The 17,235-nt window shown below is 33.0% G+C and overlaps 1 protein-coding gene across 8 annotated transcripts in view; it reads right to left on the reverse strand.

Annotated features, from left to right (window-relative positions):
* CSMD3 (CUB and Sushi multiple domains 3) overlaps nucleotides 1-17,235 on the reverse strand; it is a 1,209,558-nt gene that overhangs the window by 1,035,940 nt on the left and 156,383 nt on the right. For all 8 annotated transcript variants that reach the window (XM_054656949.2, XM_016959787.4, XM_016959790.4 and 5 more), the window contains one exon: nucleotides 14,981-15,093. In XM_054656949.2, the coding sequence (XP_054512924.1) occupies nucleotides 14,981-15,093 (113 nt within the window). The remainder of the gene's footprint in view (nucleotides 1-14,980; nucleotides 15,094-17,235) is intronic.

A 17,235-nucleotide genomic window follows, 5' to 3' on the forward strand; every position in this document is an offset into this window, starting at 1 on the left:
ATTTACTTTAGCCTGTTATGATGACTTTGCAAGAACTAAAATTATACTCCCCCTCAACCTATGACCAAATGAAAACGACTTTTGGGTGCTTCTTTTTTCTGGTGTTCTATTAATTAAGATTTTGATAGCAATTTCTCACACTTGGTAGCATTAAAATTCACTTGAACATATATGATTAAAAGAACATATAAAATCTGAAGAATATTCTAGATAAAATCAACATATGACACTGTGTAAGAAATTTCTTTTTTGGTATATTGAAAACATTTTACAAACTCTCTTGTCCTTTGTGATACCAGGTTAATAATTATCAGTGTTAAAGCTGATCGTTATTATTTCAAGTACTGAGAAAATGAAATTTGAGGCTATTATTTTACTCATGCTGAAAATTTTATCTAGCATAGTATAATATACAGCCACCATACTAAAATAATTGAGACTTATTATTGCTATTGCAGTATTTGATTTGTACATTTTACTTTATTTTTTCTGATACTTAAAATGATATAGTAAAGAGAATAATTATCTTAATAAGGAAGAATTCATTTCAAGTTTATTTTTTATGATGTACCACAATATTTAGCATCAAATAATAGTATGAAATTATTTTTTATCAGTTTACTAAATTTTGGGAAGGCGAAATTAAATTCTCATATTAATTTCTAAAGCAAGCTCATAGTGTAACTTTATACCACTATTTTTGCACTATCAATTATAACAACTATTACTCTGTATGGCCTTTGAGTGAAAAATAGCAAAATACCTTTTACATATAATTAGAATCTGAAATAATCACTATCAAACTTCATTCTTACATACTTATCAAAATGATAAATTATAGCAGTTGATAAGTATAACACATTCAACTATTTTATATATATATATATATGAAGGAAATTCATTGTGAAACAGGATTACATAATAAGTTTGATCACTTTATTTCTGGAGAATGAAATAAAGCCTTTTATGCCAACCCATCGTTTTCACATGAAGCACAAAGCTTACGTAGGTCATATATCACTAACTTAAGCAATTTTTCATTCTCAGCTTGTTTTTCTTTTTGTGCTACATAAGCAATTCTGTATTTTTGAAATGCTTCAAAAAGTAACTATTTAACCTAAGAAAATAAATATTTTTAAACAAATAAATATTCATTAAAATCATAAATACTTTCATCTATTTTTAATTATTTAAAAAATAAAAGGCTATTTTCCCTAAACCTTAATTATTTAATGTAAATATGTATGAATATCACAAATTCTAAGTGATTAAATATAGCTCATGTCTGCCTTTTAACACAAACACATTCATTGGAGTTTTAATTCCTTAACGTAGGAGATGTACTAAACCATTCCTCATTACTAATCAATTTTTTTGTTAGATGGTCTGTATATCAGCTGAGTTTAACAAGCATTTATTAAGTGCTTGGAACATGCGAGGAATATGTTGAAACCAGAGGCAGGTACACAAAATGATTAAAACATGTTCTATACTTGTAAGCTTCTCACAGCCTACTGTGAGTGAAAAATCCAAAATGATTTTTTATACATGTTGCTAAACGTGTCATATCTGTCAAGTGCTATAATTTATCATTTTAATATGCATGCTAGAATTGTTTAATTGAGACAAGGTATGGACACATCTGAGCATAGAGAGAAAGAGCATTCAAAAATCTATGATTTTTTGAAGGTAACCAAGGCCTGCATAATGTCTGGAAAGATAAGTATGTGAGCCAATAAGTGAAGTGTGTGCAGGGTGTTCTGAGCAGACACAAAAAAAAAATAGCCTGGGTTAAGATTGGGTAATTCAAATAATACAGTATATGTATTAACAAAAGTTTGATATGCATTAATAGTATTAATTCAATTGTTTTATAAATTGAAGTAAACCCTGGCTAGAAACGAAGCTGGAGGGATAGGTAGTTTGTACAGGTTTTGTATGCTACACTAAGCTAAAATGGGGGTGGATAAAATATTACTGCTTAATGTCTAAAAGCATCTATAGTATTGCTAATCTGTTGAAACTTTCTTGTTAATACAGTAAAAGTGATTTATACCTTCCTGGATAAAATATGTAAAATGACTAGAAAATTAATAAATTATTGTTTATATCTAGCCGAATCTGAATATTCATTGTAAGTTTCTTTATTTTGAAGATTATATTTAAATAATAAACTGATTTGTGTTATTCTCTAGATTAGGATTTTGAACATTTACAACTGCTTAGAAGGTAGAGAGATACTCATGATTTAGCTAAAAAGTCACTTGTGGATTAGGGTGTTTCCATGACTAACTAGGTTGACTTTATGGGCCTCTAAAGACAAAAGATTCGAATTTGACCAAAAGACAAAGGTCAAGGTCTTTGCAGGTATGACATTTCCTCGTATTCTGTTTTTTGAAATATAGTAACTCTCATTTATTCTTAGAAGTATTTAAGAATGAAAATCCATTAACTTTTTATGAACCTAACCTAAATTTATTCCTAGCAAACTGTTTAATAAATGGAATTTTATAACATAATCTTATCTTACTAAAATCCAACTGTTTTGCCAGAAGCATAATTGACTTGATTCTAAATTGTAAGCTCTCCATTAAATTTCATGATACTGCCACTTAGATTTTTAAAGCTTAGTAGTTGAAAATAACCCCTAAACTTAAAAAAAAAAACTAAAGTAATTTAATGCTCTCAAGGATAAATTTCTAATAAACATGTTTGACAGAGAACTAAATAGAATGGCAAATAGTAAAACTATCCTTTTATATGTCATTATTTTAAAAAGACAAAGATTATACAAGTCATGCATAATATTTGCAAGGGTGTATTTTGTATTTTATGTTACCTATTGTTTTAATATACATTCTTGTTTAAGCAATGTTTTTTGTTCTAAATTATATTTTCTCATATCCATTCAAATCTAAGTGGAATCACAGCTAACAGTTCTAAATTAAATTTCTAAAATGTATACAGTTCTCAAATGTAAGACATTTAAATACATTTTTTATAGTAAGTGCTTAGTTAAATTATTGGTCTTTACTATTTCTCATGTAATTTTGTAGGGTAAGATAATCCATGTAAAATAGCTGTGAATGGCACATATAAATAACTTAATAAATGTTTCTTAGTAGTAGTAGTGTTATTAGCCACATTTTTATATTTCTGAATTAAAATGTGAGAATGATTTATTAGCAAATTGGCTAAATGTGAGCATTTTTTCTATAATGTTTTAATTAGTAATACACATCGACAATCATAGAATAGTAAGTACCTTGTGTTTGAAGTGGTTTTCAATGTATATTCTTTATTTGCAAATACTTCATCCAACAGTGAACTAATATGTCCAGAATACAAAACGAACTCAAACAACACAACAGGAGAAACATGAATAATTTCATTAAAACATGGGCAAAGGACACAAATAGACATTTCTCAAAAGAAGACATACAAACTGCTAACAGGTATATGAAAAAAATTTCAACATCACTAATAATCAGAGAAATACAAATGAAAATTCCAATGAGATATCACTTGTCCCAATCAGAATTATTATTGTTAAAAAGGCAAATAGTATCAGATGTGCAATGATGTGGAGAAATGGGAACTCTTATATGCTGTTGGTAGGAATGGGTACTAGTACAGCCACTATAGAAAACAGTATGGAGCTTTCTTAAAAAACTAAAAATAGAATTACCATTCCACAGCAATTCCAGTACAGAAATTTCTTTTTACAGAAAGAAAAAGAAATCAATATATCAAAGGAATTCCTGCGCTAATATGGTTACTGCAGCACTATTCACAATAGCAAATATATGGAATTAACCAAAGTGTCCATCAACAGATGAACAGATAAAGAAAATACACACAATGGAATACTATTTGACCATAAAAAAGAGTTAAGTCATGCCATTTGCAGCAACATTAATGGAAGTGGAGGTCAGTATCTTAAGTGAAATAAACCAAGCACAAATAGACAAATATTGCATCTTTTTACTTATATGTGGGATCTAAGATATTTGATCAAATGAGGTAGATGGTGGGAAGATAGAAAACAGAAACTTGGAAGGGCGAATGGGGAAGAAGGGGAGGGTGAAGAGAAGTGGGTTAAAGGGTACAAACTTAAGTTAGATAGAAGGAATAAATTCAATGTTTCATAACCGAGTAGGATGAATATAGTTAACAAAGTTGTATTGTACCCAGATGATGGCCACCCTAAATATCTGACTCAATCACTACATATTTTATACAAGTTGCAAGATTTCACACGTATCTCATGAATTTGCACAAATAAAAAATAAAGAAAATGCAAAACTATACAAAAAGACTATAATTTTATTGATTATATCACTGTTCCTGATAATTATATTGTCTAACTGATACATGCCGAAATTATTTAGCTCATCCCAGATCTTAAGATAATCATTATAAATGATATATTAAATAATACATACATATAATTACATATACATATACATTCCTCTAAATGCTTGAACTATATTACCATATTTCCATAATAAATGATTCCTAAGATGGTAAGATATTCCATGGTAGGTTCTCATATACTCTTTCACCTATAAAAAGTGACTATGCATCTGTCAAAGAAAAATTTAAAAGGATTCTATATTACAAAATAACTTTTATCAGAAACTAGAATGCATTTAGAATATTGTTTGGCAGGTCTAGAAAGACTTAAGAGCACTCCCCACCCTTTGTTCCACAGAACACATATCTCATCAATTGCACCTTGATCAAATTTTGACAAATGGTTATACGACTATTAAACTTAGTATAAGTTAATATTTTTTCAATTTTATTGTTTCTCAGAAGAACTTTTTACTCATTTGGCTCTTTATAACATTAAAACATATAAAACCTAAGTTCTGTGAAACAAACTTTGAGAAATTCAAGTGTATGGTAGAAATTCAGAAATTCAAGTGTATGGCAGACATCATAAGGAAAACTAGAGATATATGCAACTAGATATTCATTCGAAAATTTTTCTGCAGAAATTTAATAGTTCACAGATTCGACTGCAAGAAGTTTCAGAGTAAAGGGTCTCCAATACATAATTAAAGGCCCTTAAACTCTAGCAATATTTAAGAAACAGGAATATCAACTTCCACAGTTTTAAAGTAAATGGGCTAAAGAAGGCTAAAATAAACTTTGAAAATGGAGAAATTCATCTCTGAAGATCCCAGACTGATTTACTTTAATTAATTGTTTATTCCACATTTGAGATATTAAGTAGAACTTCATGATAGTTCTATGCCACTAATGGAAAAAATGTGGCATATGCATAGCTTTTATAGTCAAGAGGTCACCCATTCCTTTGGATATAATTTGATCCAATTAAAAATTCAGATATATTTTATACGTGATATTATATAGGGAATCAACAGAACCCTGAATGAAAGAATAAAATAATTAGTTTTTAGGAGTTAGGGCAAAAGCTATCATGAATTTTAGTCCTTTTACTACAATTAATGCTGGAATCCAAGATAATTGCAAAATATAAATGTCAAAATGGCTTGTAAAATAAATGTGTTTAATACATATATCAATAATAAAGATTTTCTTTAATTCTTTTGAGTAGCTTTTTAAAATTAATAATTTAATAAAATTTTTAGCACCTGTTATGATTTGGCTCTGTGTCCCCACCCAAATCACGGGTAAACTCCTATTCACATTTGCTTCAAAGAGAATAAAATACCTAGGAATCTAACTTACAAGGGACAGGAAGGACCTCTTCAAGGACAACTACAAACCACTGCTCAATGAAATAAAAGAGGATAGAAACAAATTGAAGAATATTCCATGCTCATGGATAGGAAGAATCAATAGTGTGACAATGGCCATACTGCCCAAGGTAATTTATAGATTCAGCGCCATCCCCATCAAGCTACCAATGACTTTCTTCACAGAATTGGAAAAAACTACTTTAAAGTTCATATGGAACCAAAAAAGAGCCCTCATCGCCAAGTCGATCCTAAGCCAAAAGAACAAAGCTGGAGGCATCACACTACCTGACTTCAAACTATACTACAAGGCTACAGTAACCAAAACAGCATGGTACTGGTACCAAAACAGAAATATAGACCAATGGAACAGAACAGAGCCCTCAGAAATAATACCACACATCTACAACCATCTGATCTTTGACAAACCTGACAAAAAAAAAGAAATGGGGAAAGGATTCCCTATTTAACAAATGGTGCTGGGAAAACTGGCTAGCCATATGTAGAAAGCTGAAACTGGATCCCTTCCTTACACCTTATACAAAAATTAATTCAATATGGATTAAAGACTTAAATGTTAGACCTAAAACCATAAAAACCCTAGAAGAAAACCTAGGCAATACCATTCAGGACATAGGCATGGGCAAGGACTTCATGTCTAAAACACCAAAAGCAATGGCAACAAAAGCCAAAATTGACAAATGGGATCTAATCAAACTAAAGAGCTTCTGCACAGCAAAAGAAACTACCATCAGAGTGAACAGGCAACCTACAGAATGGGAGAAAATTTTTGCAATCTACTCATCTGACAAAGGGCTAATATCCAGAATCTACAATGAACTCAAACAAATTTACAAGAAAAAAACAACCCCATCAATAAGTGGGTGAGGGATATGAACAGACACTTCTCAAAAGAAGATATTTATGTAGCCAACAGACACATGAAAAAATGCTCATCATAACTGGCCATCAGAGAAATGCAAATCAAAACCACAATGAGATACCATCTCACACCAGTTAGAATGGCGATCGTTAAAAAGTCAGGAAACAACAGGTGCTGCAGATGATGTGAAGGAAGAGGAACACTTTTACACTGTTGGTGGGACTGTAAACTAGTTCAACCATTGTGTAAGATAGTGTGGTGATTCCTCATGGATCTAGAACTAGAAATACCATTTGACCCAGCCATCCCATTACTGGGTATATACTGAAAGGATTGTAAGTCATGCCGCTATAAAGACACACGCACATGTATGTTTATTGCGGCACTATTCACAATAGCAAAGACTTGGAACCAATCCAAATGTCCAACAATGATAGACTGGATTAAGAAAATGTGGCACATATACACCATGGAATACTATGCAGCCATAAAAAAGGATGAGTTCATGTCCTTTGTAGGGACATGGATGAAGCTGGAAACCATCACTCTCAGCAAACTATCGCAAGGACAAAATACCAAACACTGCATGTTCTCACTAATAGGTGGGAATTGAACAATGACAACACTTGGACACAGGAAGGGGGACATCACACACCGGGGCCTGTTGTGAGGTGGGGGAAGGGGGAGGGATAGCATTAGGAGATATATCTAATGTAAATGACAAGTTAATGGATTGCAGCACACCAACATGGCACATGTATACATATGCAACAAACTTGCACGTTGTGCACATGTACCCTAGAACTTAAAGTATAATCAAAAAGCATAAAAAAAAACTGGTGGCATTGTGCACCTGCCCTAGAGATGTGTGGAACTTTGCACTTCAGAGGGATATTTTAGGGTATCTGGTAGAAGAAATTTCTAAGCAGCAAATCATCCAAGAGGTGACTTGGGTGCTGTTAAAAGTATTCTGTTTTAAAACGGAAACAGAGCAAAAATGTTCAGAAAATTTACAGCCTGATGACGCAGTAGAAAACAAAAAACCCATTTTTTTGGGGAGAAATTCAAGTTGGCTGCAGAAATGTGCTAAGTAACAAGGCACTTAATGTTAATCCCCAAGACAATGGGGAAAATATCTCCAGGGCATGTCATAGGTCTTTATGGCAGCCCGTCCCATTACAGACCTGGAAGCCTAGGAGAAAAAAACGGTTTCTTTGACTGGGCCCAGGGTCCTCATGCTGTATGCAGCCTAGGGACTTGGTGCTCTGTGTCCCAGCTGCTCCAGCTGTTGCTAAAAGGGGCCAAGGTACAGCTCGGGCCATGGTTTCAGAGGGTGCAAGCCCCAAACCTTGGCAGCTTACATGTGATGTTGAGCCTGCGGGTGAACAGAAGCCAAGAATTAAGATTTGGGGACCTCCATCTATATTTCAGAAGATGTATGGAAATGCCTGGATGCCTAGGCAAAAGTTTGCTGCAGGGGTGGGGCCCTCATGGATAACTTACGCTAGGGCAGTGTGGAAGGGAAATGTGGGATTGGAGCCCTCACACAGAGTCCCTACTGGGGCACCACTTAGTGAGCTGTGAGAAGAGGGCCACCATCCTCCAGACCACAGAATGGTAGATCCACCTATAACTTGTACCATGTGCCTGGAAAAGCTGCAGACCCTCAATGCCAGCCAGTGAAAGCAACCAGGAGTGGTGCTATACCCTGCAAAGCCACAGGGTCAGAGCTGCCCAAAACTATGGGAACCTGCCTCTTTCATCAGCTTGACCTGGATGTGAGACATGGAGTCAAACGAGATCATTTTCGAACTTTCAAATTTGACTGCCCCACAGGATTTCAGATTTGCATGGGCCTTGTAACCCCTTTGTTATGGACAATTTCTCCCATTTGGAATGGCTGTATTTTTTCAATACCTGTACCCCCATTGTATCTAGGAAATAACTAGCTTGCTTTTGATTTTATGGGCTCATAGGTGCAAGGGACTTACCTTGTTTCAGATGTGACTTTGGACTGTGGACTTCTGGGTTAATGCTGAAATGAGTTAAGACTTTGGGGGATGCTTGGGAAGGCAGGATTGATTTTGAAATATGAGGATGTGAGATTCGGAGGGGCAAAGGGCAGAATGATATGGTTTGTCTCTGTGTCTTCACCCAAATCTCATCTTGAATTGTACTCCCATAATTCCCATGTATTGTGGGAGGGACCCAGTGGGGGATAATTTAAATCATGGGAGCAGTTTCCCCCATACTGTTCTTGTGGTAGTGAATAAGTCTTATGAGATTTAATGGTTTTATCAGGGGTTTCTGCTTTTGCAATTTCATTTTTCTCTTGCCAGCACCATGTAAGAAGTGTGTTTTGCCTTCTGCCATGATTCTGAGGCCTCCCCAGCCATGTGGAACAACTGTAAGTCCAATTAAACCTCCTTTTTTCCCCAGTATTGGGTATGTCTTTATCAGCAGCATTAAAATGGACTAATACAGAACCTATTCAATTACATCTAAAATATTTTATTGAAATAATATCTAATACGGAACATATTTCCACAAATCTGGAACTATTTTCATTCTACTTATATATTGTAAAACATATTGAAGTAGAGAGTAGAATGATTGTTACCAGAGGCTGGGAAGGGTAGTGGGGAAGGAGGAATAAACAGGGGATGGTTCATGGGTAAAAATGTAGTTAGACAGAAGGAATAAGATTTAATGTTCAATAGCATAATAGGGATAATATAGTTAACAATAATTTATTGTATATAAATTCTAAAATAACTAGTGAAGTGAATTTGCAATGTTTCCAACACAAAGAGAAGATAAATGTTTGAGGTGATAGATATCCCAATTACTCTTATTTGATCATTACACCTTGTATGATTGTATGAAAATACCACATATACCCTATAAATATGTATAATTATTATTATAAAAATAAAAATAAAACAAATTTTGTTTAAATAAAACATTTTCTTGATTATTGAGATCCCACTCATGGGATATGTGAACTTAAGTGACTTCTAACTTCACATTTTAAGTTAGTTTCCTTTGTCTAACGCTAAACATTTTGAATACATTAAAAAAAAAACCTCAGCTCTAATAAAATTAGCAGGATTATGTACTATAGGGTCCCCTTGTTATCGGTGACTTTGTTTTTTGTGGTTTCAGTTACCATTGATAACCAAGATCGGAAAATATTAATTTAAAAATTCCAGAAATAAACAATTCATAGGTTTAAACTACAGGCCACTCTAAGCAGCATGATAAAATCTATGAGCACTCTATTCTGCTCTGTCCCACCCATCCCTTTGCCAAGCTGTATATGCTACCTGCCTATTAGATACTTATTTGTGGTCTCAGTTATCAGACTGAGAAAACATACTACTGTATATATGGTTTGGTACTATCCACAATTTCAGGCATCCACTGGAAGCCTTGGAGTATATCCCTCACAGATAAAGGACAATGGGACTATTCTACTGTCAATGAGTATTTAAGAAATATGGCCCACCCTGATTTAATGGATCTCATTTGTAGTGTTTTCTGATATCTGACAGAATTTCACTAAACTATTACATTGTATTATATGTTGATTAATCTTTTGTATTTAGGATAAACTATCAGGTATAGCTAATACAGAGAAATATTTCTACTTAGAAACATTCATAATGATGTTTTATATTTTAACTGAATTATTTTCCTGTCTTATAAATTGGTAGCAATTGCCTAGAGCTAAATAAAATATAAGAATAAGTGAAAGTAACAGGTTTTTGAAACTTAAGAAGCAAAAGAAATCATAGAAAATGTAAAGAATTTAATAGCGGTCTTTATTAAATATTTTTGTAATTTGACAAAATAAAAGTATACTTTACATTTCTAAATAAAGCATAAAGTTTTTACATTTTGAAAATCATAATTTCAATATAAAAATTTCAAATGTATAGAATGATTCCAAGCACACAGAATTGTTAAATTAATATATTGATTTTTTTGCTATTAATGGATACTATATGGAATTTAAGATGAAATATTTGCCTAAAGAATATACATTTAATGTATCAAGGGATCTAGAAAATTAATTTTAAACAATATTTTAAATTGATCTGCACTCTAGTATGAAAGTAGAGACTGTATAACTCATTCTGGATAATTTAGCAACACTAAAGGAAAAGGTGAGAACTGGTTCATGGACCAGTGTGCTTTGGTAAACAATTTCTTACTTGTCCACGATGAAGTATAGAAATCAAGAGTAAGCATTTAAGCACTTTCAAGCAAATTGACATCGGTGCAACATTTCCTCCATTAGCTTTTATTTTACAAAAGTATTGGTGTGCAATTACAGATACCTATTGGTCTTTCATCATAGACAGTTTGAAAAATGTAGAGAGTGAATAAGTAGAACTTCTCCTACTTTACCTTCTCCTCTGCAAGTTAAATCAATTTCAATATGCTAAATTGTCTTGAAAGATCTCATAGTAGTTACAGCACATTACCTTAACTGAGAATAATGTGTTTGTTCATTAGCTTGATGACCTTTACTCACCTAATAATGATTTTTAAAGAAATATATTTGTAACATTAAGTCATTAATCACATTCAGCTACACACACACACAGAGAGAGAAAGAGAGAGAGAAAGAACAAAAGGAAGGAAGCAGGGAGGGAGGGAGGCAGGGAAAGAAAGAGAGAGAGAGAGAGAATGTGTGATTACTTCAATAGCTCTTGCTAAAAGAACAGACCATAAAAATAGCCTTTTTAAAAAAGCATATTAACTCCATTATAGAAATTTGTACAAATATACTGTATGTCCCCATAGAATTGAAATGCTTATACATAAAGTACTCTTTTAATCACCATCATGATACTATCAATATTGTAATTCATATATATAGACTGTTTATTATGTTAGATCCTATTCTAGGCACTCTATATTATTTTTTTCCTCACAACACTATGAAGTCGGGAGAATTATTATCTCAATTTTACAGATGAAGACAATGAGATTTAGATACATTAAGTATCTTCTCCAGAATAATTCTCTTTGCAGTATACCAGTTGAACAAATATCTTTCTTAGCTTTTATTATACACCAGATTAGTTTGGTCTGGTTTAGTCCTCTTTCCAGGGAGAGAAAGATAGAATATACAATCTCAGTAGGCATAAGAATCAGTGAGTCTCTTATTACAATGCATATTCCAGGGCTCCATGGCAGAGTCTGACTCAGAATATGTAAGTGGGGCCAAGAATTCTAGATTTTAATACAGTCTCTAGATAAAGCTGATGCATGTGGTTCAGTGTTGACAATTTGAGAAACACAGACAAATGAATAACATTAGTAATAAATACGGGTCTCATAAATACTAATACACAAGGACAAAGTCTTAGGAAAGTTTTTTAAAAATAGTAAATGATTATATAGAGGAGGATGAAATAAAAAGAAATGAGATTTACACATTAGGATTATCTTGAAAAATATTTTTAAAAATACAGGTAAGAGACCAGGAGCAGTGGCTCTTGCTTGTAATCCCAGTGCTTTGAGAGATAGAGGCAGGAAAATCGCTAGAAGCCCGGGGTTTAGGACAAGCCAGGGCAACACAGTGAGACTCCTGTCTCAAAAATATAAAAATTAAATTAAATTTAAAAATACAGGCATAATACTTGAGAAGATGTCCAGGTTAGTAGATCTATTTTACTGTATCATACACAGGGCAAGAGTTGTAATTTGAGGTAACTGCAGAAAAAAAACTGGATCCAAATGCAGGGGAGTGGGAGACAGATTTTGTAATTCCAAGATAAGATTTCCAAGCTTCACAATATGCCAGTTGGCCCTGGCAGTATCACTGGCTACAGTTAAATATAGAAATGCTACCAGCTACTCCCTCTGTATCATGTTACATAGACTTAAGCATGAAATTGTAGGCCAAATAATGCCCCTCTACCTCCCCAAAAATGTATCTCTGGAACTTACACATATATCATGTTACATGGCCAAAAAGCCTTTGAAGATATGATTAAGGTTAAGGACTTTATGATGCGGAGATTAGCATTCATTATCCAGATGGGCCCAAGCCAATCACACGGACTTTAAAAGCTGAGAAATTTCTTCACCTGGAGTATAAGATGTGTGGAGGGAGAAAGTAGCAGACAGATGCATCAGAGGGGAAATCAAAGATTCCAAGGTGAGGAGGATTCTTTTTACCAGTTGCTGGCTCTAAGGTATGAGGCCTCTACGTGAAGAGGAGAGAAAGCCTTAGGAGCTATGGGCAGCCCCCAGCTGACAGCCAGAAGGAAACAGGTATCATGGTCCTACAAACTTGAAGAACTGGATCTTGCTAACAACCAGAATACGCCAGAAAGTAGATTTTTCCCAAAACCTTTGGATACAAACCCAGCCCACTGAAATTTTTATTTTAGCCTTGTGGGACTCCAAACAGAGAAATCAGCAAAGAACACCAGGACTTTTAACTTATAAAACTGAGATAGTTTTTTAAAATTATTTTAAGATGTTAAATTGAAAACTAATATGCATTGAACAAGATACTGTGAATCAATACCTGAAGATTTTGCAGTATGATAACCAATCCTTCAGTACTATCTGAATGTCAAGTATCCTATATTTTAAGTCAGCACATGCCAAACATACATTTAAATGTCAAAAATATATGAATCTATTTTCCCTTAAGTGAAAAAGATGGACAGAAATTTAATGTGGTATATGTAGAAACAATTGGGAGCTATGAAAATATTTTTCAGTATGAGTTCATGAAACCTGACAGCCAAACCAAAAAACATGCCAACCTCATAATTCACAAGTACATTTTCAATATATTTAGTACTTCCTGAAAGCTTAAACTAATCTAAAAATATCTTTATATTTTGATGAACAGAATACAGGTTTTTTATTAAGATCGCTTAGCACAAAATAATTGCATTACTAACTTCTTCTTCAGTATTGCCAAAATTATACCTTAAAATTAAACCTTTGTGGTTATAGTGTTTTAAACTATGAATTAAATTGCCAGGATAAAGAATATTCAACTATTGTGAGAGCTCCTTAGAAAAACAACGATTATTACTATCACCGTGGAGGAAATTAAGTCTTGGAATTTATCCTCCCTTGCTACACAAAAGACAGTTCAGAAAAGTATTAGGTAGAAAATAATGTTCAAAACTGCTGCTATCTGACATTATTTAGGATATAAAACAGAGAAAGCATTTTACTAAATTATTAGCCAGAGGATTTTTTTTCTAGTGAAAAATACTGTACTAGAATTAGTGTTTAGTTTAAGACATTCCCCTACATGCAAGATGTTAACATTTATACTGAAACAATTCTATTTAATATGTGATTGTTTTCTTTAAACACATTATATTTTTAATTATTATATGGTTTAGAAATTAATTGCCCTTGCTATGGTATTTATGTATCTCTTTATGATAATGTTAGACCTGATGTGATAAATTCTGTAATATGGTCCTGGGGAGATGAATTGAAATCTGATACACTATCCCTATGGGGAAGAAAAGGACTCTTTCCTAAATTAGATGGAAATTTTATTGTCAAATCACATAGATAAGAAGTGATAAGTCCATGATTTCTATCTGAAACCTTCAAGAACAAATTATTTTTGCCATCAGAATTATTTTTGCTAGCACATTTTTTAAAAAGCAAAACATGTAGATTCTGTGCCTTTAAACACTCTGAGTAGAGCCTGGGCACCATCCCATTATCAAACGATATTTTCCTAGTGATATGTATGAGTATCCAAACTAAGCGTGATAAATAAAGATCATAAATGTCCTCTATTCATTTGGCATCAGGTTTTGATGCCAACTGAGTTTGTACCAAACTTCTAGGAAAAAGAAAAAACACAACATTCAGTTTTGAGAAATATTTAGTTGTCCTCTTCCTGGTTTAAGGGATTATTGATCTTATTCCTGGAAAGGCTGTTTCAGGAGTAGATGTCAACTCTTGTCTCTTTCTGAACTTTTTCTCTTGACTCTAACTTTCAGAGAAGACAGATTACTAGTTTACTTTCTGGTAGACTGGCACAGCACAAGGGACTCTAGGGTAGGGTCTGTGATGCCTGACACACAAATCAGGTCTAGAGTCCTATTACTCTCACATTTAATTCCGTTTTGTTAATTCGTAACCCTGTAGCAATTTAATGGTCTCACATAGTGATATAAAATAATAAAACCCACTAAGTATAGCATTTTACTATACATTAATGATTAATAACAAGATAAATTTCAGGACAAGATTTGAGACAACATGATGTTGTCTCAAATGTTGATTCTTCTTTCCTACTTGAAAAATTTTGTTAGATTACATTAAGGGCAGTGGTTTGTTTGCCACTACCATCACTTACCTTCGTAATATACCTTAAATCCATGAGCACTAACTGCAAAATCACTGGTCAAACGTAGTGAGAACACAGATTTGGTACTTGTCACTGGAGGTGGCAGATGGAATCCTGTTAACCTAAAACAAAATGGAATTAATTGTTAGAGACATAATCATTTTATCTAAGAGTTTTTAAGAAGGATTAAAGTCATATTTAAAAAAAAAATAAAACAGATTTTCTCCTATAATTTCCAGAAGGAATGCTATCCAGCCAACACCTTGATTTCAGCCCAGTTAAACTCATTTTGGACTTCAGCCCTCCAGACTGCAAGATAATACATTTGTGTTGTTTAAGCCACTAAGTTTGTGGCAATTTGTTGTAGCAGGAATGGACAACTGATATACAATTCTTTTCTGGGTTTTGGAATATACATTTTTTAAATATCTAGATAAATACTAATTTATTCTATAATTGAATATGGAAGTCCTGTGAAACCTAGTGACTAAGTTACCAAGACTGCTGTTGATATTATATAAAATGAGTACATTCAGAACCTATTAAGGCAATATTTATGTAATTATGACTAAAAATCTCTCCATGAAGAGCGATAACGTAGTATGAGATATTATATATATAGTATAATATGAAATTACATCCTTACATTAGAAGATACAAGAGACCGAGAAGAATTAGGCAACTAGATCAAGTTCACAGAAGAGCCAGGTCTAAGACTACAACTGTATTATTGCCTCCTATTATCAATTAAACACCCTGTTTGGCATCTGACTGTCTTTGAGACATTAATAAAATAGAAACAATAAATATTTGAACTATTAATGTGTACATTAACATCCAAATCATTTTGTATACAATTTCAAATTTGTATTCACTCAGTTGTATTAAATAATCTAATATTTGAAGCAATATTTAGAACACTTTTATCATTAAGTTACTCAAAGTAATAGAGAAGAACATTGTGAAGAATTGTTCACTTTTAGCAAAAGCTGGGTTTCTGTATATATGTTTAAATAATCAGCATGTAGTGGCATGTTGTGTAATGGGAGATTTGTTTCGTTTTTTTAATTTTAATCAATGAGAGAACAAAATGTATTTTTTAAAAGTTATTTTCATATAATAGCTGTATCATTATGAGGATTTGAGGTAACTTGTTTTACTCCTTCTTGTAATACGTTGTATAATTGATTTAAAAATAAACTCAGTTATGAGTCTAATTAGTTTTTTCTTTATAAGACTTCATTTTGTAATTTCATATTTATGTGCATAGTTATTAAACATCTTTTTCTCCTTCGGATACTATGCTTCAAGATGTCAATGTTTTTTCTGCATCTGTTGAGATGATCACGTGATTTTTGTTTTTAATTCTATTTATGTGGTGTATCACATTTATTGACTTACGTATGTTAAACCATCCCTGAATCTCTGGTGTCAAACCCACTTGATCATGGTGGGTTATCTTTTAGGTACGTTTTTGGATTCGGTTAGCTAGTATTTTGTTAATGATTTTAGCACCCATGTTCATCAAGGATATCAGTCTGTAGTTTTCTTTTTTGGTTATGTCCTTTCCTGGTTTTGGTATTAGGATGATGCTGGCTTCATAGAATGAATTAGGGAGGGTTCCTTCTTTCTCTGTCTTGTGGAATAGTGTCAAAAGGATTAGTACCAATTCTTTGAATGTCTGGTAGAATTGTGCTGTGAATCTGTCTGGTCTTGGACTTTTTTTCATTGCTAATTTTAAAATTACCATTTCAATCTTCCTACTTGTTATTGGTCTATTCAGGGTGTCTAATTCTTCCTGATTTGAGCTAGGAGGGTTGTATTTTTCCAGGAATTTATCCGTCTCTTCTAGTTTTTCTAGTTTATGTGCGTAGAGGTGTTCACAGTAGCCTTGAACGATCTTTTGCATTTTGGTTGTGTCAGTTGTAATATCTCCTGTTTCATTTCTTAGTGAGGTTATTTGGATTTCTTCTCTTTTCTTGGTTAATCTTGTGAATGGTCTATCCATTTTATCTTTTTGAAGGACCAGCTTTTTGTTTCATTTATCTTTTGTAATTTTTTTTTGTTTCAATTTCATTTGGTTCTGCTCTGATCTTGGTTATTTCCTTTCTTCTACCGGCTTTGGTTTGGTTTGTTCTTGTTTCTCTAGTTCCTTGAGGTGTGACCTTAGAATGTCAGTTTGTGCTCTTTCAGTCTTTTTGATGTAGGCACTTAGGGCTATGAACTTTCCTCTTAGCAATGCCTTTGCTGTATCACAGAGGTTT

The sequence above is a fragment of the Pan troglodytes genome, chromosome 7 (genome assembly GCF_028858775.2).
Source record: "Pan troglodytes isolate AG18354 chromosome 7, NHGRI_mPanTro3-v2.0_pri, whole genome shotgun sequence".
In the NCBI taxonomy this organism is placed as follows: domain Eukaryota; kingdom Metazoa; phylum Chordata; class Mammalia; order Primates; family Hominidae; genus Pan; species Pan troglodytes.